The 25,086-nt window shown below is 48.4% G+C and overlaps 1 protein-coding gene across 2 annotated transcripts in view; it reads right to left on the bottom strand.

Moving 5' to 3' along the window:
- The window catches only part of CSMD1 (CUB and Sushi multiple domains 1), a 1,947,613-nt gene extending 1,937,871 nt beyond the window's left edge, over positions 1-9,742 (bottom strand). For both annotated transcript variants that reach the window (XM_059156007.1, XM_059156008.1), the window contains exon 1: positions 9,018-9,742. In XM_059156007.1, coding sequence (XP_059011990.1) covers positions 9,018-9,102 — 85 coding nt within the window. In that variant the 5' untranslated portion in view covers positions 9,103-9,742. The remainder of the gene's footprint in view (positions 1-9,017) is intronic.
- Between the last annotated feature and the right edge of the window lie 15,344 nt (positions 9,743-25,086).

Here is a 25,086-nt window from a genome sequence, read left to right as displayed (position 1 = left end):
ACCGGCAAACAAGCAATACTTTTTCTGAAGATCGTACACTCACGGTGTTCTGTGTTATGATCGGCGATGGCAAAATGCGGCTTAGTGACCAAGACATGTAGGAGACAGAGAGATGGGGTGGGCAGATATGGGTGAGGAACCCCGAGGGGGAGCTCAAGGCTGAGCAGCTTGAGATATAGGGGAGCAAAGGTGAACTTTGGGTATGCATTACGCAGATCTGATTGGAGTGAATCCACTGGCAGGAAGCAGAGAGCCGCACGGAGAGGCTGAAGCACGGTTACAAAGGACCGGGCAGTCTGTCTGAGGGAAGCACACCGTACTGCGGAGAAATACATGCGGTACATGCGGCACCAATACCTGGGAGCAGTGAACCAGTCACTGAAACGTGCCCCTGCCCCACCAACACACACGCCCGGGGCTCCGATGCTATCACTATCCCGGGAGTCGTCACAACACCACAACAGTAAGAGCATCGCTCATGGAACCAGGAAAAATATTTTGAAAGGACGAAAGTATTCCCAGACACACAACCTTAGTCCAGACAAGGGGCTGACCCACAGGTTGTGTGAGGAAAAGAGGCGAGGCTTCCAGCGAGCTGCACACACGCCAGTTTCAGGAGTCCGTCCCGGGACAGCGGTTCACACTCCTCTGCTTCTGGGCCTTCAGCTTTCAGGAGCCGTGGAAGAACTTCTGCGAAGCAGCGATCCTTAGAGGCTCATCTACACTGCTTGATACTTAACCTGACCCTCACTACTTTTTTGGGGGGAAAAACCCCATTTCTCATTCAACACCCTCATTCTCTCTGACTCTGTCCCTGTCTCCTTCGTCTGCCACTCTTGGGGGCTGGACCAACGTCCCCCCCCACCCCCCGGGAGCCCTTCTCTCAGATGGGCAGGGCATTTGCTGTGTGTACCGCAGCCCAATATTGGAACACATACCAGTTAAGTCAATAACTTGAGGGTTTTGTTGTAGCTTTTAGTAACAGTGAAAGCTCCTTGAGGGCAGCACCGATTCAGCATCTTCATTATTAATGTTTATAGCTAAATAGTAAAGAACTCATGCATTTCAGTTATATAGAATTGAGTTATTCTGGTTGGTACACGCCATGACTCTTCAAGAGAACAGAATTACTACTATAATTCTCTTTAAGAGTCTAGACTTCCCAAATCTCTTCTTGGACTCTCAGGTCCTCATTGTTTAGGATGGTAATAGACATATCGCAAAACCGATAGTAGTTCTTCCCGGATACTTAAATAGAGCAATAAAAGATAATGCCACCTAACGGTAACAAGGTGATTTACCTCACTTGACTTTCTCTTGATATCACCTACAAATTAAAAAAACAAAACAAAACAAACAAACCAACTAAAAAACCTTGGGATTATAGTCTGAAAATTTCATATTGTTTCCATGGAAAACGGAGCAGGCCTCTTGAGCAGGTAACCTGCACCTACATGTACACAGCCAACACCACAAACAAAATAAAATCCAAATGCTGGATGTCTTCAGTTGTTCACAACAATTATATTTTGTAGAGAAAGGAGGAAGAGAATGAGACAGCACAAGAAATGCCAGATTGATGCTGAAGAAATTTACATTTCTAGAGCATAAAGGGAAGTATCTGCTCAATTCAGTTAATTTCTTGTAAAAATGTGACCTTTCTTATGTTGTTAGGGTCCTTCTTCTTTTCTTCATGAAGTGCCAATCATTCCCTTCAAGTCTTAACTATCCACAGCTGTATTATACATCAAAGTACACCACTTTCCTCACCATAAAAAGAAATAGTTTGAAACATGGAGACAAAAATTGTTGATGGCCTCTGAACAATACTCTCCTGGTCCATCCTTTGAAAGAAACGTGAATCTCCTTAGCTCCAGCAGAATGCATTTTCATAAGAATGAGCTGTGTTTAACTTTCTGTTACTCTGAAGATGAAACCGTTTACATAAAAGTCAAAGGTTTGTGGTCTTAATTATCAACTTAGTGATAGGAAAAAGAGGTGACAATCCTCTCAGAGAGTCATGGGGAACAAGAGTAAGCAGCACAGTTCTGTCAAGGATTTGGGATTTTCGAGGAACATCAACGGAGATAATCCCCTACATATTTCCCATGAATATCAACTCCATGTAGAAAATTACTAACTTGTAAAGATCAAGAAAGACACTTTCTATTAAAAACAAGAGGAGAAATAAGTAAGTTTCTCTGAATAAAGGCATAGGGATTCACCAGGCATCTGGAAAATGACTGCTTAGAATTCACAATTAATTTCAAAGGCTTTTAATTCATCAGAGATCACTCCCCAAATAATTCTAATTTTAATCTCACATTTAGCTCTTTCTTACATAAAATTAATCATATCAGAGTACACTAAACAGTAAAAGAAAAAAAATAAAATCATTCATTCACACAGTACTTTTATATGAAAGAGTATAATTATCCCTTGAAGTCTTCCCATAATATAAACATTATGGACAAGGAGCTTGAATCTCATCTTTGCTATAAAACCATAAAAAAAAAAAAGATTAAAGACAGCATAGAATGAGGAACACTGATGATGGAGGTCCTAATGATAAAGAAGAAATCTTCTGAAATATTTGCACAATTTCATAATATCGTATATTCATCTTGAAATATACGATAGCCTAATTAGCCTGTGAAGTCTCAATGAATAGGTTATTAGATTCTGATGCCTTTTATTGAAAGGGCAAAGATTGGTAGATAAAGATAACGCATATGCATATGTAAATGCAGATTTCTGACACCACCCAAAACCCATTTACTGCCAATCACTTAGGGAAAAGAGGCCTTTAAAACTGCATTTAAACAAGACCTCCAGGGATTCTTAAGCACAGAGTTTGCAAAAGGCTACTCAAATATTCTACATCATGGTCATAAAGCCAACACCTACCAAGATAAAGGTGACATGTTTAGTATAAAGAAAAACCAGGTTGCCACAGTAATACTGTGGGGGAAATGTTGCAAATTCTCAAAAGCGGCTCTGATTCCACGGCGACTCCTGAAGCTTACAGGTACCTCGCTCATCCAGACAAAAGGTGGAGGTTCATCTGTGGTAACTACGGCCGTATTGGTTCTTCTTGAATTTTATTGAGGTGGAGGGTTTCCAAAATGCATAAGACCAAGAATCAGGCCAATATTTTACAACCTTTAAGTCTCTGGCTGCAATATTCTAAAAGCGACTCACGGGTGAAAAAAACCCAGAGATGGCACCAACGACTTGACCTCTCCAGGACTATGTTTCCTTTGATCTCACTTCAGTAACAAGGGTAATTTTTAAATCACAAAGCATTCTTCATGATTTATTATTTTACTAATAATGGGGCAAAATTACATTAAGCTTCTTAATATTAAGGTAGAAGACTGGAAATATTCAGACTGGCAGTATCAAGGTGGATCCTTTTGGTTCTACCTCTATTTGGAGGGAACGGCAGCAAGGGCACAACCCTTGCCCCTTTACAGCCTTCCCCAAGCTAACGCTAGTATAAGATGAGGCAGGAACGTTTCTAGGAGTAAATTGCAAAATGTACGAGACACAAGATATAGGAGCTATTTTTAATAGAGGGGCCCATGCCGGCACGCTTTCTGCATTCATTAAAGAAGCTTTAGCTGGAGATAAACATGGCCGCTGTAGGTCAAAGTAACACAGTCTCTAAATCAAGTTAATACTTGGGATGTGATTTCTCAGTAGAATGTTTGTAATACATGCAGGAGTAGGTTTTGTTAACTGAGGCAGTGAGTGGGTCTAGGGGATGACGAATCTCTCATCCAGCTAGAACGAAGATGCTGGGGAGGAGGAGAGATCACGCAACTTCCCTAAAGCAATCGTGGCATCTTCCTCTCCAGTCCGCCCATTAGAGGTTGCTGTGCTGGGGAAGACAAAACAAAACAAAACAACAGACAAATAACAAAAAAACGCAAAACTGCAACAAGTTGAGTGCTGTTTTCACAAATTCCTACCCTCAGTCCATTTGAAAGAGTCCAATGAAACCGTCTTCTTGGATTGTATTTTTATAGAGTAGGAATTTTAATTCTGTCACTCATCAACTTCAGTACTAGGGAGTAAATGCCACCTCAAACATAGATAATTAATCAAAAGCAAGGACACCTTGAAGTCACTGTGGAAGAGTCTTACTTCCTTGCACTCAGGCAAGGACCTGAATACGGTTGTCTGGTTTGCACACTGATCGGTGGTCCTGAAGTGGACATACAGCGAGCTAAGCACAGAGGCTGTGCAGGTGAAGGCAAGATCAAAGGATCGATTTCCTTTAGGGCTAACTAGTCTCAGCCCAACCAAAGTATTTATGTCTTTCCTTCAGGTGGTGCAGCCAAGCCAGTTCTAGCGTTTCAAACAATTCCCATCTCTGGTCCTTACAGTGGCTAGAACGTGGAGTAGAGCCGGTCTGAGTCTATCCCTTATGGCTGCCCGCCCAGCAACCCTATGGCCCTCGCCCAAAAGGCACACATATGGTAGGTGATAGCATATCTATACCTTGACCCAGATGTCTGCCTCTGATTTATTAGCTCAACACATGCAACTAAAATAAGCCCATACAGCTCTGTCATCTCTTCTGGGCCAGAGTACTTGCTCACCTTCTTAAGTCTAGAGGGAAATGAAACGAAGGAGAAGAAGCATAAAAGGCCAAAGGGGAAAGTGCAGCTTAAAGTGCAGGTACGCGAGCCTCGGTGGTTTGTTCTTGCTATGAGCTCAGCAGAAAACCTACGGGAGACCCATTTAGAATTCAGCGGAGCGCGAGTATTTAATATGCCATTTGCATTTTGACAGCTTAGAAATGTCTACACTGGATTTGCTGTATCGTCTGCAATGAGCGCTAACCGGCCACTGAGCCTCTGTTTATCTATTTCTTAAAGGAAGCTGAACCATTTTCTTGACATTTTCAAAGCACTGTTGGTGTTTGTTTGAGACAATAAACTGGGAACTACGGAGGCATTGCCCTCAGGAGAAGCTGGGTTTGCAGTAGGAACACAGACGCGCATACCTGCGGCAGGGTCTTACCAAGCGTACTTGGCCAGGGGGAAGCCAGGAAACAGACAGAGATGCCCTTTCCTGGGGCCTGTGCGAGGGGAGATGCTTGAGGCCTGGGGGTTCTCAGACCGTGTTCCCACCTGCTATTCTCTCCTCTGCCTTGTTTACTGGGATTTCATTGTCCCACTATTCAAGTTTGCCAAACCTGACACTTTGGAAGAAAGCTTTCCCTTCACTTCCCTTTTCACAGATGTAAAATCCCAAACGAAAAGCATAATAGTGCTCCGGAAGAACCAGACTCTTGCCTGAACAGCTCTTCATGGAAAAACAAATCAAAACAAAAACTTAATCCCTTGCTAATAGTAATAATAATACCCACGGTTTGCTAAGGAAATTGCAAATGAGGAAATCTTACCTTCCCTTTATAAGACCCACCTTTTAGTATATAAGGTATGGGGGGTGGGTTCTGTGAAAGCCATTTAGTTAGTCACAGGAGCTCCTGGCTTCCCCAGGACAGAGTACCTGTGGGGCTGCTCAGCCATAAAGCAATGTGGCCCCCAAACGTAAGGGCTCAGCATCCTTCTTGGTGATATGAATTGTTAACAAGGTAACTCATCTAGAAGCTCACAGAGAGGGGAGGCGTGTGTGAGTGTGTGTTGACTTACAAGGTTGCTGTGAAAATCTGGTAATGCACGCTTGAATCTCTTTGCTGGGTGGGTCAGTGACTGTTAGAACTAGGAACGTGGCTGAGCGCCCCACCTTTCCTCCCAGGCTTCCTACCAGAGACCATGGAGCTACTGTTCTGTGCTCCTTTTTTAGGACACTTTCTGAGTAATGCTGGCAAATCACTGCATTCTCCTCGCTGCACATACACAAGAAACAACTGAAAAGCAAAGCAAACTTTGCTCACACAAACAGCCAGCAGATCAGCCTCAGATAAGGGTGCAAATCTGAGAGCACACGGAGGGAGTTATGCCGCCTGTTTGCTAGATGCAAACTCTCAACGCCTTCTTCCCTCCCCGCGGTCCCTGGGAAGGTGCTGTGGTTGAAGAGGTATGCACATCTGGGACTCGACCTTTACAATGTTAGTAATCCAAAAAAAAAAAAAAAAAAAAAGAGGCATCCAAATTGAATTCCGGGTACCCCCAAGGTTGCACCGAAGCATAAATAAAGCAGGATCAGCTGAAGCAGATGACCCGGGCAGTGAAGGCACCGGGTTCTAATGACCGCAGCTGCAGCCGCCTGCAGCCTCTCACGACTCCGCAAACAGGTCACGAATTAAACCCCACGCATCAGAAACTCTCCTCCTGCCTCCGACACAACCGGAGCCGCCACCTGGGCGCACGCTGCGCTCTTCCCGCAGCGGTGGCCCGCGCCGTGCTCCGGGCGCTCCTCCACCGGGAAGCCCCACGGCTCCCAACCACCCTGGGGCCCCCAGCCCTGGGGCAGAGGCCCGACCTTGGTCAGCAGGGCTTCGCCCGGCAGGGGGAATGTGACCCCGCCCTAGCTGTGAGAGCGCTCTCAGAGCGACTCCGGGGCTGGCGTCACAGCCTCCTGCCTGCGGCCAGCTCCCAAGCGGCCACTTGCGCTCGCACTTGACCCTTCGGGCTCGGAGGAAACGCGGCCCCAGCCCCGCGGGCCCCGCCGGGGTGATACAGGAGCTTCGCGCACCCGCCACAACCTAGGTGTCTCAATAGCGCAGTGAGAGCGGTCGCCCGGTCCCCTCCACGCGCAAACACACACACGCCCACCCTACTCTCATGCAGCGCGCGCCGGGGGCCTGGGACCCTGGACTCCACTTCTTGGCTTCTCCATCCCTGACCTGGGACCCCCAGGGCGCAGGAGGCGCTCTCCTCCCCGCCGCAGCTCCTTCAGGCTCGGGGCGCCCGGGACTTTGCGCCCTTGTCTGATTGCCCCCCAGAATCTGCCCCAGCAGCCCCAGCCCCCGCCGACTGCCTCGGCCCACCCGCGAGGGGGCGGAATCCGCCCTGCACACGTGTGCGGATTACTAAGCAGCTCCGGCAGGGCTGCCGCCGCTGTCTCCACGCAGCAACCCCTGCTAATTGCGGGGGAAGGGCGCTCGGAGCGCGCGGAACCACGGGGAACCGAGAATGCGCTCAGAGGCTGCGCTGCCTGCCTGGGGAAGGAGGCGGCCCCGGGCACAGCTGGACTTTGAGCGCAGAGGAAAGGGGTGGGAAGTTCTGCCGAGTTGCGTAGCAGGTGTTTCCTCTCCACGCAGGGACTTGGCTAGGCAAAGCCAGGTCCTGTCTGCAGGCCCTTTCCCGGACCTGAGAAAATCCCACACGCACTTCCCGCGGGTAACCCTCGACTTTTCCTGCATCTCCTCTCTGTTCCCACCCAGGCCAGCACGACCCAAGGCCGCTACCAGTCCGCCCCTGCTCCGCCGCCCGCGCCTCAGCATCATCTCCAGCAGTGGCGCCCAAGGCGGGGCGTCTGGTCGGAGCTGGGCCCATGGGCAGAGCGTAGCTGTCTGCAGGAAGGTCCCCGATTCCCAGAGACCAGAAGCTCAGGCGACTAACGCCGAACACTTCGCTGCCTGAGATTTTGGGGTGCATTCCCTCAGACACCCTGTCGTAGGGGTGTAGTGCGCGAGTGGAGGTCTGGTGCCTAGCGGTCAGCTCTGAACCGGCCCTGGACGCCAGCTGGAGAAGAGCAGCCAGGAGGGGAGACTAATCTGCCATTCTTTCCCTTTCCGTCTCTCTCCAGGCCAGGCCCATCTGGAGTTTCCTAATGGAAACAGAGACAGTCCTCCTTCGCCTTGTCAATCACCCTGGAATCTGGAACACTGAAGGAATAGAAAATGGGTGGGAATAACGATGGAAGAATCTAGAGAGGGAAGAGGGGATTCTGTGGGTGGAAGAGCAAACGGCCATTAGAAAGCACACACTCTCAAGATTTGACAGCAGCCTTTAGAAAGGGAAAGAGAAAACAAATCTGTATAGATACAGCTGCTCCCCGGAGTGGGACCACGGGGTTGACGGATCGGAAGAGCACCCAAGGAGGCCAAAATGAGGAAACGGGGGCAGGTACTTTCCGATGTGAAAATCCATCAATATCCCCTCTCTCTCCCCTCTCCCTCCTCCCTTGCTTCCGCGGAATCAAGAGGGAGCTTGTTTTCTTTCCCGGAGAATAGACAAGTGCGGGAGCTACTGCCAGCATCGAGCTTGCAGCCTGCAGGCTAGTTAGAGGAAAACATTCCCTAACTCGTTTCAAGGAGAAAACCAAGTTCACAGAGCTCCAAGCCCCGGGACTGACCCAGGGAAAACCCTTCTCTGGACCAGAGGTAGCAAGGGGTAGAGCGCTGTGACCACGGCGAATACGACGGAGGTTCAACCCCAGCCAGGGCTCCCCACTTTCTCCACGCACCATGCCAGCTCCTTCCAACTTGCAAGGAGCGAAGTCCAGGGAGAGGGAGGCGGGGGCGACCTGGCCGAGGTAGCTCCTCGTCACCCCCCGAGTCCGCCGGAGGGGGAAGAAAGGCCGGCCGACTGGGTGCAAGGGTGCGGGGAGCCTGGGCAGCGGGCAGGCTCGCCTGTTGGTTCCCCCAAACCCCTGGAGAGCCAGAACTTGCGAGGCTGGCTTCGCCCGGGCCACTTTCCCAGCCGCTCGGGGTCCGGGGAAAGTCCCGGGAACCACCCCAGCCACCCCGACCCGTTGGGCCACATCTCTAAGCAGGCAACATATCGCCCGCCACCGCGCAGTTTCAGCCCCACTCGGGGCTGGCTCCTTGCTCCCCAACAGCCCACACCGCCGCGAAAGGGAGCATGTCGTGCCAGCCGAGCGAGGGGAAGGAGAGGCGGGGGAGCCAAGGGTGGGAAGAAGGCGATGGAAGCCCGGCTCTCGGGCACTGCCTTCCCCCCAGCGTCCGCGATGGAGAACCCCCGGCGGACGCCCGCGCCCGGGTACCCTGCCCTCCGCCACACACACACTTGCGTTCGCCAGCGGGGCCTCGGAGGGCTCGCCCATCTCCCCCGTAGCAAGCGAGACCGCCTTACCCTTCGCTGCAGTGAGGAGCCCCGCGCACAGAACCAGCAGCACCAGAAGCAGGAGCAGCGACTTGAATTTCCTCCGCGCAGTCATGTCTGCAGATATTCCACACGCACACGACACCGATGGCTCTTCTCAGAGGCGCCCGTCTCCTCCGAGGAACGGCAGGGCTACGAGCAGAGCCAAACGATCACCAGAGGGCAAGGCGAGCCGGAGACAGATCCCGGTGCCCGGACCGGCCGCGCATCCGACGCCCTCCTGCAGCTCTGCGCGCCCGGCTCGCTTCGCTCTCATAGCATCAGTCCCGAGCCACTGCGGGGCTGAGCGGCTCCGAGCGCCCACCGGGCTGCCGGGCCGGGCCGGGGACGCGCCGGCCGAGCCGGGCAGGAAGGCACCGAGGCGGCGAGGCGGCGAGGCTGCGGGAGGGGGCAGGCGCGGAGCGAGCGCGCAGCCAGGAGAGACCTGGAGCCGAGGCAGCTGGAGAGAGAGCCAGCGAGTGGGAGCTGCGGGAGGGAGGGAGGGGGCGCGGGGGGAGGAGAGCCAGCCTGGAGAGGGAAGGCGGAGAGCGCCGAAGACAGGCTGCTAGCGGCACAAGGAGCCGCTGCCGTGGCGGCTGGACTCAACCATCCCTACCCACAGAGAGGGGAAGGAGGCTGGGCTCGGCGCAATCCCAGACAGAGCCCGGCCTCGGGCCCTCGGGCTCCCGGCGCCGTGCGGCGCCCCATTCGGCCTCCGGCGCAGCCGCGCGCAGGCTGGAGGAAGGAGACTCGCTGGGCGCTGGGGCGGGGGACACCCACGCCACGCTCGGCGAGAGGCAGTGCCACCCAGCAACTCGAGCGAACTGGAGGGAGTCTGCGGGGGCGGACGCTGGCCTCCACCTGCTGATCTCGCTCTCCTTGCCGACCTGAGAGAAGTCCCCTGCGTAACTTAGAAAAAAATTGCGGGTGGGAAGAGAGAACCCACAAGCTCTGACCCCGAGGAAGAAAAAGAAACGTATTTTTTTTTTTAAATTTGTATTTTGTATTCTTATTCTCCGTGATCTTTGGGATGATGACGATGGACAAGAAGTTAGAATGGTTTTCCTATTTCCTGGTTTAGGTTGTGTGAGGGTTTTCTGTGAACAAACAGGTTCAGATGAAATTCGGAGTCTGGAAGAATGTCTAGAAATGGTTAGTAGAGATGGCATGTTGGCAAACCTTCAAGTGAAACTCGGTATCGAATTTAATGGGCTGGGTAGGGACTTTAAGAAAGAGTTCCTTTCTGAATCTGCTAAGGGATGAATGAAGCCAGCAGAGAGAGAACAGAGCTCTAGAAAGGCAGCAGGAGATAGAACGGACCAGATTCCACCCTCCCCAAATAGAAAAGGTCTTTATGCAATCTCTGGGGGGAATAGGTAAGGCAAGGCATTTTAGGGAATCTGGCTCAGTTCACAGAAGAAAGAAATCACAAGTGAGTGCTAGCACTAACAAAAGGATAGTGAAAGGATTCGCCCTTCTTGACCAAAAAGGTTGAGTTTAAGCCCATGAGAAGACAGAGGGAACCAGAATCTGGACAACCCACACCTTAGGAAGAGGATTACACTCAATGTCCAGAAGCATGACCAGTCATGGGTGAGGCTCAACACTGAGACCTCCACACCACTGAGAGTCTTGCTGGAGTGGCGAGCCCCTGGCTGGCAATCGCTCCTGGTGCTTTATTCTACCTGTGTTCTGTCTCAGTCAGAATTCAATACTGAATTAGCAATTTCCTAATAATTTATTTATCTTCCTGCCTTACTTGCCTTATATTCCCCTTGCCCCAGTGGTCTCTAGGTTACATAAGAATGTGATCACCCGTCCAGATAATGAAGGGCTACAACCTTGAAACCTAAGCACCAAACCATGATTTCCTGAGTCTCCCTACAGCCTTACCAGGAACAACTGGAAACACTGTCAAAGCTAACGTGTCTCTGTCGAGATACGAGCTTCTAAAATGAGCAACCACATTTGATTTTCTGAAAGTTACAGTCTCATACACGACTTGGATTTTCTACATGACTTGGGTTTTCCTATTTTGGTGAAGTTATCCCTGGAGGGAGAATAAGAGGGCAAATGGCTCAGTCATTTGGGAATTCCCAGTCGAATCCATGGTTTACCCTTTAGGCTGAACTAGGCAGGAAGAGGGGAGGATCATCCCTCTGGGATTGCAAATCAGATCCCAGTTGGTACCTACAAATCGGCAAGTCAACAAAATGTTTTTTTAAGACCCATTAAGTGCTCCAATAGTTCATATCCAGCTTCTCGTCTCCCCACCCACCTCCCCCAAAAAATCTTTTAGGTGAGCAGACTTCTTGAGAAGCAGTGTCTTGATTTTTCCTCTGCTATCCTTAATGAGTCATGTCACCAAGGAGGACTTATCCCATTAAAAAATGTTTCCAAAATCTAACCCTCCTGGTCTAGGATGCACAGATGATTTTTACCTTATTAGGAACCCCATCAGCAATGTCCAGTGTCACCTGCACAATCGAACACCATTACACGCGACTACCGCAGGCCCCAGGCTGTCTTTGAACTCCACTCTCCTTGGGTGGGTCCTACTTAAAATCTTCAATGCCCTCTTTTCAATGGGGTGCAAAAAATATGATTCCCATTTTTTTTTTAATTCCCATTTTTAAGAAACAATGATCCCAATAACCATAACTACCCACTTTCGCTACTATTTATAGGGGGCATTTTCTTTGCCCAGCTCACATAGCAGAGTTAGGATGATTCGTGCCAAATTGTTTCTTGATCAAACGTACGATGAGGGTAGGAGAGGGCTGTCAAGTAGGACAGGCTCGTTTTATAATCTGATGGTATTTGTGTGTTCACGTTGGGATATTTTTTCCCCCAAGACCTGGAGGGTTAATTTGGAAGGAACATGTGTGGCACTGCTGCCATCTAGTGTCTAGCCTTCCTTGTTAGGCATTTTGCAAAGAAATTGCTGGTCCTTTGGTCTTCTCTCTTAGCTGATCCGAGGTCGGCGCCCCCGCCCCCCAACAGCAACACACACTGCCTTGTTTCTGGAAAGCCCCTCCAGAACTCTCTGCCCCCCTTCATGTAATCAGGCTGTAGTTGAAGCCCATTATTATGTTCCTAGAGGCTCTTTCCCCCTTTGATTGCTAAATGGATGTGAAAGCCTCGATTTATATCACAATTCTAATGCCAGTTATTTAGAGTAGCATTAACTAAATGGGATTAGAGTAAGTCAGGTACCATGGGGAATTCACACCAGGCAGCTCTGTGGCCACTGCTCTGTGCTGGCCTCGCAGTGCCTGAAGCCTTGCACTTTTGCACCAAGGATTTCCCCTTCTCCCCTCCCTCCCTTCCTTCCTCTTCCTTCCTTCCTCGCTCTCTCTCTCCCTCTCTCTCTCATCTTTTTCCACAATCCGAAGCACACTACTGTCTGCAGCGTCGGGATTCTGGCTACATAGCACTAGCCATGGTATTGGCACTCAGCAATGAGAGTTGAGCCATGGGATGAACAGGCAGAGGGAAAGATAAAGACACCTTTAAAATAACATAACAGTGGGGCGCCTGGGTGGCTCAGTGGGTTAAGCCGCTTTGGCTCAGGTCATGATCTCAGGGTCCTGGGATCGAGTCCTACATCAGGCTCTCTGCTCAGCAGGGAGCCTGCTTCCTCCTCTCTCTCTCTGCCTGCCTCTCTGCCTACTGTGATCTCTCTATGTCAAATAAATAAATAAAATATTTAAAATAAAATAAAATAACAGCTACTATACTAAGGCTCTGATGGAGAGATGGCAACAGACACCTCAGAAAAGTCTTAGAAATGAGGAGGAAGAGTGGTTTTCTTTTATGAGAAATTGCCTGAGTAGGGGACAGAAAATATGAACAGGATACTTGAGATAAAATGAGAAATTTAAAAACTTTGCACAAAGGAGAATGCTAATTAGCTAGAAAAGCTATACATGCATGAAAATCTTAGAGAACATAGTATGTTGCTATGATTGCTAAGTGGATCATTGTTTGGCTTATTCAGTGTCACAGACTAACAGTTGACAGCGAATGCAGAACTGAGGAAATGGTTTCCTTAATAGCAGGGTCAGCACTGGAGCCGTAAGATTCCAGTTTTCCGAAAGGTGATGCCTGTTTTGGAAGAGCAGAACGTCTGGGCAGCTCGAGGAACGGAAGCACAAGTCAGAATCCTCACTGACGGTGTGCAGAGACCTTCATACACACTCTCCTCTGCACCGCGGTTCTCATTATTACCCCTTCGGAGGAGCAGGAATGGGTGGCTTGCAGGAACCACATGATTCTGTAGGGGGGTCGCATCTCACTAAGGGTCAGATGGTGACTCACCCTCAGCCTTCCCCTACATCAACGTGTACGAACCACACCTGCTGTCCTTTTCCTCCACACTGACGAGTGATCAAGCCTGGGCGCCAAGGTTCTCGCACCTTAACCTCTATGCTCCTGTGGTTGCTTTATTAAGAACAAACAAGCAGATCTGGGCATCTACAGAGCACTCGACTCAATAACGGCAGAATACGCATTCTTTTCAAGTGTGCAGGGAGCATTCTCCAAGGTGGATAGTTTGCTAGGCCATCCAAAAAAAAAAAAAAAAAAAAGTCTTTAACCATTTACAACTTTTTTTCATATGAATATTGATTTTAAAACTATTCTCATTAGCTGGTTTTAAAATAAATTAGTTGAATACTTTTCCATGTTTTTCTAGTATATATACGTGGTGAGAACTTTCCCTTGTTGATGACGTATGAACAGAAAACAGATGAATGACATTAGGATGTAGGGAGCCGAGACGTGTTAAATCAAGCTGAGTCAGAAGACAAACCATGCTATACACAGTCCATTAGGAAGTCTGAGGAAATTGTGAATTCTCTTCTTTTACCAATGGGCACCCAAATTAAAGGAGTCCAAAATGCAAGCTTCAGGGTGCATCAAAATGTCACGGAAACCTGGTGAAGTACAAACTTCTGACCCCAACCCCAGAGCTTCTGATTCAAGTGTCTGGGATGGGGACCAAGAATTTACCTTCCTGACTAGTTTTGGGTGATGCAGACGAAGGCTGGGCTCGTTCTTTGGGAACCACTCGTACGGGGATGGTCAAAAGGACATTCTCTGAATCCCACATCTACCACTTTCTTTTTTTCTTTTTTAAGATTTTATTTATTTATTTGACAGACAGAGATCACAAGTAGGCAGAGAGGCAGGCAGAGAGAGAGGAGGAAGCAGGCTCCCCATTGAGCAGGGAGCCCGATGCGGGGCTCGATCCCAGGACCCTGGAATCATGACCTGAGCTGAAGACAGAGGCTTAACCCACTGAGCCTCCCAGACACCCCACATCTGCCACTTTCTAAACGAGAGACCTTAAGAAACACCTACCCTACGTTTGTTCGCTTAAAAATATGGAAAATGATACCTACCCCCATAGACCTGTTGGGAAAATCAACAATGGTTGATGTATAGCAAAATTCTCAAAAAATATTATTTTCCTATTTTCCTTTTCCAGTCAATCTCTCAAGGAGGAGAGAGGAAAAGAAGAACCCAGATGGAGAAAGCCTTTCCCATCTGCTCTGATCTACATTTTAGGAGAGGCAACGTGGATTTTGGTAGGGAACAAGAAACACAGTCAACATCCCCCAGATTGTCTCAAGGTGAATCCCACAAGAATCCATGTGGGGAAAATCACAGGCTTTACTGACTATGACTTTTAAGATCAGCTTGAAAGGCTGCCTCACGCCTGGCTCTTTCCCAAGGCTTGTAGAACACTAACAAGCTTGAAAAGCTCGGTCCGGAACTAGGGGAGGTGACATTCGGAATGTTCATTAATAATGCTTTCCTCTTGCACCAAAGCAAACCTAGGGCAGAGATGCTTTTAATAGCTATCAGCACGGTCTAATACTGAGGTCATTAGATCAGTGAGGAGCGATTCCGTTGTTCCTCCAGGACTAAATTTTACTGTGGAAATACAAACAAAAGCTTATCTAGCTATCGGAGCTGTTATCTCCTGGCAGGTGACTTTTTCCAGGGACTTCCACCAGTAGCCATGTCCTAATGAGATGAGACTTCAGAAGGGCTGAACTTTGTTGTCTAGCTTGATGCTTTTGGCAAAACTACTTCACTTCTGAGACTCCATTTTCTTAGTAAGTAAAATTTCTTGTAAGACGGAGTTGGGGTTCACGTTTATGCTTCCTCTAAAGTTCTGTGATTCTTCTTTTCTTATATCTTACTTTTAGCATTTCCCTCTTCTTCACTTGACTGAAGCAGCAGTCACAGTAAGTACATGTGTGCACACACACACACACTCACAAGTCTCTGCAACAACTTCAGAATACAAATCTCTGCACTTGTCTTCATCGGTAAACTGAAACTGTTCTGAGTTTTTAAAACATTTTCTTTATAAAAAGTCAACGGATTGTGCGGAAATCACAGAACTGGAAATAATCATTTTGCTCACAAAGGTCTTAGATTCAGATATCAAGAGGACATGGTGACATCATGCACTGGGCTGCACCAATGCCATCTCACCTGTGGTGACTGCTCCCCCTTGATGATCCCCTCCTATTGAGAAAATATATAATTAAAGTATTTCCTTTGCTTTAAAATGCAAGGAGCACATCCACAGAGCCATAGATCCATTTGAAAACAGACATCAGGATGCTCGTGGCTTTCCGTTCTCTCCCTGGGACTGTGTCTGCGTACCATCGCTCTTCGTTCTGCCAGATTTGCTCTATTAGAAAAAGGGTCCTGGGCAGAGCATTAAAGGTGCCAGGAATCAAGGTGAAATGTACTCGGTCTTCTTCCACTCCTTTTCCCTTCAGATATTTTGTGACTAGGGCCCCTGGGCTCAGGACCCCTCCGTGGGGTGACGGTGGTGCTGGTGGGTGGGGTGTCCAGAATGGCTCTCTAAAGGCTCCTCGTGAAGCAGACGCAGACTGCTCTAGAATATGCCCATCTTGTTCGCTCTGTCCGAGGGTTCCTTCCCTCAGTTCTTTGCCCATTTTTCTCTTGACTCACCCTAAGGATAGACAAATTATATGATTACCTCTATATTTTATATGTCAACTCCCCAAATCTCCTTGAATTTAGTAGGTCTGAAATGTCATAAGTAGAGTCTTGTCCTTTAAACCTTGGAGGATTTTTGGTATTCCAGAAAACCCCACGAGGAGCAGGTATTTGTATGAATTTTGAGTTGTGAGAGTCAACTCTGATAACGTAAGCTGACCTTTCACTGAAAAGGCAAAATCCCCGCAGAGTAGTACATTGGGCAAAGGATGATAGTGAAGACAAAAGAACAGGCTCCGATCCCATGACGGATGGATAAGGCGGCCATCACTGATGACCTCACAAGACCTGTTTCTTCCACCTGGCTATAGATTAACATTCTGCAAAAGGAGAAATTCCTGGAGTGGGAAGAACAGGGATCTTCACTAACCTGAGGTTATGTCCAAATTCTTCCATTTCCTAGCTGGGTGGCCTTGTGCATTTACGTAAGTGCACCGATTCCCCACTCCCTAAAGGAATACCTATATTTTAACTCCTAAGATTGCTGTGAGAAGTAATTGGGACCATATATGGAAAACACTAAGTTAGAACTTGGAATAAAAAAAAAAAAAAAGCAAATTTAGCTTCCTTTCTCCCCATTCTCTTTAGCTTTGACTTTGAATTTAAATATACTTTGGTATTTTTTTTTCTCTGAAGGATAGTCCTTTCTTTCTTATTGATTGAAATAAGATCCTCTAAAATACTTCCTGAAACTGTATATACAAAATCTTTCCTATTGGAAAAGCTTCTTTAAAAAGCAGTAGTTATCATCCTTGGAATTACCACAAAACAGTTGGGTCTGAGGTTATTCCTTTTAAATGCAGAACAGTGCCGCAGTCAGATCCAAAATAGTAGGTGATTGCTGACATCAACAGCAGTAGCAATAACATGACTTCTACTGAGCTCTGGAAAGTGTAGGATTCTGCAGTTGGTGCCATGACACAAAGAGACATCAGGCATGGTTCCTAATGGGATAATTAGACGAAGACAGAGGTGTCCTAATAACATACTATGTGTCATGTATGTGCTTATGCAGAAACATACATTCCAAATGATTATGTCCCAGCTCACATAAGTAATTATCAGGAACAGGATGGAAACTGAGTATGAGGTCCAAGCTTTTCTCATGCGAGCCGGCTCTATCTGGGGTTGCTACGGAAGATTTTCTGATATGCCAAGGTCTAAAGTGACCCAGGAGGAGACATGGGATTTCCACATGGATGGAAAGCATGGAGAGCATTGTCAGTGAGGACGAAACACAGGTGAACAGCTTTGGAGGGGTATAGACATGATGCATTTCCAAACAAATTTCTATTTTTGTCAGAAGATGTTTTACAAAAAAAAAAAAAAATTTTTTTGAAGGCACCCGGGTGGCTCAGTGGCTTAAGCCTCTGCCTTCAGCTCAGGTCATTATCTCAGGGTCCTGGGATGGAGCCCCGCATCGGGCTCTCTGCTCAGCGGGGAGCCTGCTTCCTCCTCTCTCTCTGCCTGCCTCTCTGCCTGCTTGTGATCTCTCTCTCTCTCTTTGTCAGATAAATAAATAAAATCTTAAAAAAAATTATTTTTTGAGTGGGGACCCAGGTTTAAGAAATCCTACTGTGAGTGTGTATTCACTGACTGTGGCTCAACTATGGGGAGGGTCGCCCAGATTCTGCTGTGTTAGAGGGAAAGATGCTAAATGCAGCCGGTGACACAGTGAGTGACCTGGGGTTGGGAGGGAGCAGCCTGTCTGTGTCCCTCTAGGAACGCCACATGGAGCCATCCCCAGAGACCCCCATGCCCATCGCAAAGGCATTCCGGGGGCCCACTCTCAGCTGCAAACTCTGTTAGAAGTCCACAAATCCATGTGCACTATATAAAATAAATAAATCACTACTAAAACTGCTCTTTTCTCTCCCAGTGCCTTTGCTTTCCTTGCCGTCCATGGCCTTTTTCGCGACCGGAGCTAATCCAATGGAACAGGGCTATCCAAGGGCGGTAAAGGGCCCTCTGTGTTCGCTGTAAGCATTCTGCGTCTCGGAACCTGTGCTCTGTGGTGTAAGCGCTGCTTTTCCTTAAGCAAGTGATGCTTTAAGCTAAATCACAGTGATGCAGAGAACATGCATCCCGACGTCTCGTAGAAGCTGCAGTGGAGAACTTCGCAGGGAGGTGTGGACTGTTTTGAAAAGGGCCCCTGTGCGTCTGGGCTTTCAGGGGGCTGTGGGGGCAGCGGGCCGGGGGCTGTGACAGAAATCCGTGTAGTCAGCAGCGTAACCTCTCATTCCTCCCCCATACGGGCTTGTGGGTTCAGACACCGGACTAAAGACAACGCTCAGCAAGATCGAATTTCTGAGGGAGGAAAACCATACGAAGATGGATGGACGGACTGCTGTGTGGTGGAAATGAGACCACACCACTCTGCGGCCCTCGGGGGACAGACCCGGAAGGACGGGAGGAGCGAGCCCTTTGCTTGCTGATAGGACACCGCCCTCGTCTTCGGAAACGCAGGGGACACAGCAATGTCACTCTGGGGAGGTAAACATCCTCAGATGTTGGATCTTTGGATTAAAACCTACGGGATCCAGTCTCCCTCAGGCTGCCGTCACCCTCCATGAGGGCTGAGGGGACCGTGCTGGCATGTTAGCCAGGGTAACAGAGAGCAGCCCCTCTGGTAGAGTACACGTCCTTCAGTGTCCCCGCCACATCATGAAGCCGAAGCATTTCCACCTTCGTGTGGACTCGTGGGGACAACTGGATGCCCCAGGCAAGGCAGGACATTCTCGGTGTTTCCCCAGCTCCCCGGGATGACTGAGGCCAAGAGCCATTGGCTGGTAACCTGCGGGGGGGGGGGGGGTCCCTAAATCTACACCCTGGCAGACATGGGGCGTCCACCCAGAGAAGCAGAACGGGGTTCCGTAATAAGCTGGTCAGCTGCATGTGGCATCCCTAGAGCTGGCCTGGTCTCCGGGACTTGAAGCATTCGAGTCCCCATCTCAGGGTGAGTTCGGGCCGGACGGAGGATGCTCGCGGAGGGGGCCACACCAGACACTGGCAAGTGCTGGCAAGTATACACCAGACTCTGCTTAAGCAAGGACGGCGGTCCTCGGGCCCTGAGCGTCGGTGTGTGGATCCCAACGCAGTAACTTGAAGGTTCTCAAAGTCGCATCCCCACTCGACAGTCCTTTAGCGGGAGCAGAAATTGGAAGCTTGTGCCCTGGCCTCCTGACAAAGGCAACAAAACCTTTCCTTGTGGCTGGAGGCGGTTTTTGTATCAGGCTACCCTACAGCTAGGAAAACTGATCAGAGCAACTTGTCACTAGAATCCCTTTCAAGGATGCTTTTCTGGAGAAAGTCAGGCTTGAACTCTGCCGATGGAGTCCCTGTTCCTCCCAACTCTGGACGAGAAGCTGATTCCCATCAGAGAAGAGCTCGAGGCTGGGGCTCTCGGGAAATTAACTGGTAACGGAATTTACAGTGTAAGCGGAAGTTTAGTCGTGGGAACACTCCTGATGTTAGCCGGACCCAGGCCTCTAATATTGCAACACTGACCGGCGAGCCTTGGAGACAGGAAATGAATAGAAAACCCTTGTTTTAGTCAGGAGACACTGTGCAGGTTAGCTGGGTGTTCTGGTGACAGTCAATCGCATAAATGCGCTTCAAATTCCAAAGGCTGTTCCCAGCCATGACAAGCGTGACGATTTGTGTCACTATCTAGTATGAGACAGTGAGTTGTAATGACTCTGGGGTAGATTCAAGGCCCAGATACACATGTGCACATCTACAGGCATGCTCCAAGGTACAGGTGCCCACTCGTGACTTTGCTAGTGGAAGGGCAAAACCTTTTGTGGAGTGCATCTATTAAGAGATGCTGGGATCTCCTGGATCTTCAGTTAGGAAGAGACGGTAGTCTTAGGCTGATGGAATATTCTGGTAACAGAGTGGGTGCTCTGTCTCCCTTCTGAGTCGAGACTCCAAGGAAGGAACTTGGCGTCAGCCTGCTACTGGGTGTGAAGGAAAGGTGGTAGGGAAGAGAAGGAACGTGGAGGAAGCTGACGTGGGTCTGTGTCGTCGGTCTCCACCAGACAGCTGTGAGGATTTGCAAAGTCCCTTCATCTCCATCTAAATTCCCTCAGTCTTAATCCAGTAATTTCTTTATAATAACTAGGTCAATAATACCTGCCCACTTCCCATGTGATATGAGAGCACGATAAATGCTATATGGGAGAACCCCACTGAAATGTAGCAGGTCTATACGAATGTATGTTATCATCATTAAGTTGGTCCAATATCATTAGCAAAAGATTTGGAAATTGTTCACATTCATTTATCATGGCAAACACTGAGCTGTGAATTAGTGTAACTGACACGACCGTGATCATGGCAGTCAAGGAGCGAATAGGGTCAAGCCTGTTTATAAACAGTCAAATGCTCTCAACTGTCATTATTTTAAATGAGGAAAAAATGCAATTAGAAGGGGTCGCTAGGTATCAATCGTACAATCCCTTCACTGTACAGATGAGGAAATAACCAGGACAGCTATTTTCCCAAATTTACTCAATAAACCTCTTCTGAGTTGTGAGTGCGGTGAGCATTTTACCTAGTGCTACACACATAATGACAACTAGCATTTGTAAGGTCCCCTGCACCCAAATTGTGCTTTTGTGCACATGACCTCACTCAGCCCTCACAATGGCCTCGGTCGTGGGTATGACAATTCTTACAGAAAGAAAGGAGGCAAAACCACAGTCCCTGGCAGTGTGCTGGTGAGTGGAATGTGGTGTTTCTCAGGCAGATCTGAATTTCTGCAGATTTCAATGCTTCCAGGAATATAAGGAAAATATTAAGCAATTAAAAGAGGTGTGAACACCATTATAAAATATCTTCCTCCAAAATACTGTAAATCTCAGTCATTCCAGAAAACCTTTGAGATGGGAAAGTAAAGTTTAGATTTTAAATAGTATAAAGAAAGACATTTTAATCTGGGTCTGCATTATGTTTTCAAGTGATTAGATGATCACACAAATGATGTGTGTGTGTGTGTTTGTGCGCACGCACATGCGTGCGCGTTTGGCAGGGAATAATCCATGACTCCCAAAATGTCAAGCCACCTTGATCCAAAGGATTGCTTAGTTTAGAAATAAAGCTAGTAATGAAATTTGTCTAATCTTATAAAATGCTTAATTCGTGTTGCAAAAAATGAAACAAGCAGAAGAACTTTTGCAAAGAATGCATGTCACCGTGAGTGAGGGAACAGCCTGCGAAAGCATCACAGAGAATTACTGCTTTGCTCCCATCCCCTTACAGTTGGTTGATTTAATCCCTTTTGCCTGCCAGGACAAGAATTTCCTTTATCACATTTCTGGAGCTTGGGACAGTCTAGCTTGAAATGTCAAAGTGACTGAGTTTCCATCACTTTTATTAGGAAGTGGTTCTCCCGCCTGGAATATCGTGTGGGGAAAGCACACACCTAATAGTCTGAGATCTGCTTTCCTTAGTCCTAGAAAAGGCAGGAAGAAGTCTTGGGGGAACGGTCACTCATCTCACCTGGGCATCCCCTACACCATGTTGGGTGTCTCTGAGGAAGGGGACAGGGGTGTGTGTGTGTGTGTGTGTGTGTGTGTGTGTGTTGGGGGACCCCAAGGCCCCTGCAGAGAAAGAGCATGGCTGTCTCGGTCAGTTTGGGCCGCTAAAGCAAAAATACCACCAACTGGGTCCCTTAGAGCCCAGCAGAGGCGTCCCTCCCACAGCTCTGCAGGCTGGCACTCCAAGATCACGGTATAGGCAGACGCAGGGCGCGATGAGGGCTGCTTTCCTGCGTGTCCTCACATGGGGCAAGGCAGAACGGAGCCCTTTGGGGTCTCTTCTGTGAAAGTATCAAGCTCGCTCATGAAGCCTTCATCCATATGACCTATTCACTTCCGAAAGGCTCCACCTTCTAATACCATCACCTTGGGAATCACAGTCTCGCCACATGAACTTGGGGGGACACAATCATTTAGTCTCTAGAAACCACCATGAAAGCATCACCGTCCAGGGAAGAGTAAGAGGCCAGACATGGGGGAAAAATAGCAGCCTCAGCATCTCCCGTCTCAAAGCCCACTCACAATATATGTGCGTACAATCCAGGTACAATATGTGTACATATTACACAAGAACACCTCTCCTGTTGTTGTTGTTGGCCTCTTCCTGCAATTCCCTGCGCTCTCTGCAAGTGTGCTGGGCTCTGCCGTCTACTGTCTACTGCAAGCGCACCGTCTCTCAGTCATGGGTCTGTCATTCCTTTGCCTTTGCTGACCCTCCCTGTTGTCCCCACACCCTCCTTTATTTTTTTAAAGATTTTACGTGTTTACTTGACAGAGAGAGATGCAGCGAGAGAGCCACAAGCAAGGGGAGTGGGAGAAGAAGAAGCAGGCTTCCCGCTGAGCAGGGAGCCCGATGCAGAGCTTGATCCCAGGACCCCGGGATCATGACTTGAGCTGAAGACAGACGCTCAACGACTGAGCCATCCAGGCGCCCCTCAGCTTCCTTTAGAGCACAATCTTCCCCGCCAGGCGGTGTAGCAAGGCCACCCAGGAGCGGGTTCTTGAGACACCTGTCCACCTTCTCTAGAGCCCTATGCTCTGGAACACAGTGACAGTGAAGAAACACCCCCAGCCTTTCCCGGTTCAGGAAAGGGCCGACAGCCAAGAACTGTCTTTCTTTATGGAACTTGATATGATTCAGAAAAGCTCCTTGCTGGCCTGTGTCAAGGCCACAGTTCCTCCAAATTCCCATTTTGCTTCTCTCTTAAAAGAAGAGCTGAACTGCCTGTCCCAGACAAAACGCCTGCTAACCTAACTGGCCAGCATTTACCCAGGGCTCTCAGCCCCACAGGCTGCCGGACGCTGATGCCCCCAAGACGTTGTGATACAGGACAGCCTCCCCAAAGGCACCTCCCAGAACTAGAGAACTGTCTCCCCTCCCCGACTTGAGTCAACTGCCACTCCTGGCATTTTGACATGTGCACTCCTCCCCATAGGAAAAGCCTGATTTCACCCGATCTTGAGACACTTGCCGATCTCAAGGTCGGCATGTTCTTCCTGCCACGCGGGTCTCTTTGGTACAGGTTCTCATACCAGAGTCGGCCTGTGTGGCTATCGGGAGCTGGGCGGGGCGCGTCCTCGCTAGGAGCTCCCAAGCTCTGTGACACCAGATTTCCTTTGAGAAGGACACGAAAATATTTCTCCCTGGAGTATTGCCACTCTTCCCTGAGATTTGGTTTATTTTTGGAAATGTGAGCCCGCCTCACCTGTTCTCCACAGGACGCTACTCTAATCACTTTTGGGTTGGCTCACTTTTAGATTTTTTTCTCTCCTGTCTTCCTGTCACCGCGGAAGTTTCTTTCTGCTTCTTTGCTTTTCCACCTTTCATCCAAATACAATTTTGCCAAGTTTACCCAACTAGCTGCTCACTCACAGACAATTTATGAAAATTTTAATGAAGCAATTGATAAGTACATGAAATAAATAAGGAAGCTTCTAGACAACTCTCTAAGCAAAATGTTTGTGACGCTAACTCCCATCTACCAACGTGTATGTAATTTTTCAATGAAATTTAGAATCATGGAACTGTGCTTAGATGAGATTATTTAAATGAGTCACATAATTTTATAAAACTCACTAGCTTGGCCTTAAAAATATTTGTACTTGAAATTTGCATGGAGGTGATGGCAGATTCACAGCCATTGGAAGAAATGATCTAGAGAGAGTCCTTCTGCACTTTGCTGAGTTCCTGGCAACAACAGCAGTTTGCAAGCTACAGTGCCCCATCACAACCTGGATACTGGCCCTGACGCGCTCGCAGATTTACTCAGATCCCCCACGTTCCCCTCGCACTCATTTACGTGTGTTTATGAAGTTCTACACAAACGCACCACACGTTCACCATCACAGGTAAGAGACGGGACAATTCCGACACCACGACGAGGGTCCCTTGCGTTGCCCGCTGTCACCACACTCACCTCCTGTTTTAGGCCATACCTGAGCTTCGTTTTCCTCAGGCACAGGGAGACTTACAGATGTGGAAATGATGGTCATGACAGAAGACGTTTATCCTCACAGATTTCTAGAAACAGGAAGCCCATGCTGGACCATACTGGGAGGAACCAGGGGCGGCAGGCAGAGGGAGCAGGGGCTGAGTGAGGACCTTTGCTGTGGTTTCCACAGGAAGGAACAGGTGAGAAAGGGGCAGCGGGTTTAGAATGGGCTGGTTTGAATCGTTTCAGTGCGCTCAAGGGGACAGGGGTCACCCCTAGGTGTCTGGTACCTGCTCTGGGGTGATTGGGGCAGGTCGAGAGTGACTCGGAGTGTGAGAACACAATTAGCAAAGTAGCCAAGGGTGTGAGGCTCTGAATTGGTAGTCTTGGTTATGAAGGGTGCCTTCAAGCAAGATGTTTGCTTTCTAAGAATTTTCTTGCTCTGGGAGAGGCCAACCCTCCAGGGTCAGCAAAGGTCTCCATATGTCAAAACATCAGAAAATTTAAAAAAATAAAAATAAAAATTTATCGTTAACACACCTCCTTTCTTCTCTCTACCCTTAAACTCTGGCAACTGCTAAGCTATCACAATTTTCTAAAATTCTGCCTTTCAAAATGTTACAGAAGTGGTACCATACAGTATGTAATTTTGGGGGATTGGCTTTTTTCACTCAGCAATTCTCTGGAGATTCATCCAAGTCGTCGTGTGTATCAGCAGTACGTTTATTTTTATTGCTAAGTACTTGCCCATGCCATGGACACATCACAGTTTATCTGACCACTCACCTGGCAAAGGACATCTGGTGGATTCCAGTGTGGGCCTGTAACAAATGAAGCTGCTATAGAAATTTGTGTATAAGTTTTACACGAACCTAGTTTTCATTTATCAAAATCCCAGCAAAGGCTTGTCTTGAGTATCAGATGGGACTGAAATCCTTGTTTTAGTGATCAAATACCATTTATAAAAAGCACAAGGAGCATACCCTACTGCACACACCCACATCTCTGCTGTCATTCCGTGTTCCTTCTTGATGCTCCAAG

The sequence above is a fragment of the Mustela lutreola genome, chromosome 18 (genome assembly GCF_030435805.1).
Source record: "Mustela lutreola isolate mMusLut2 chromosome 18, mMusLut2.pri, whole genome shotgun sequence".
Lineage (NCBI taxonomy): Eukaryota > Metazoa > Chordata > Mammalia > Carnivora > Mustelidae > Mustela > Mustela lutreola.
The sequence above is the reverse complement of the archived record's forward strand: the minus strand, read 5'-3'. Positions and strand labels throughout refer to the sequence as shown.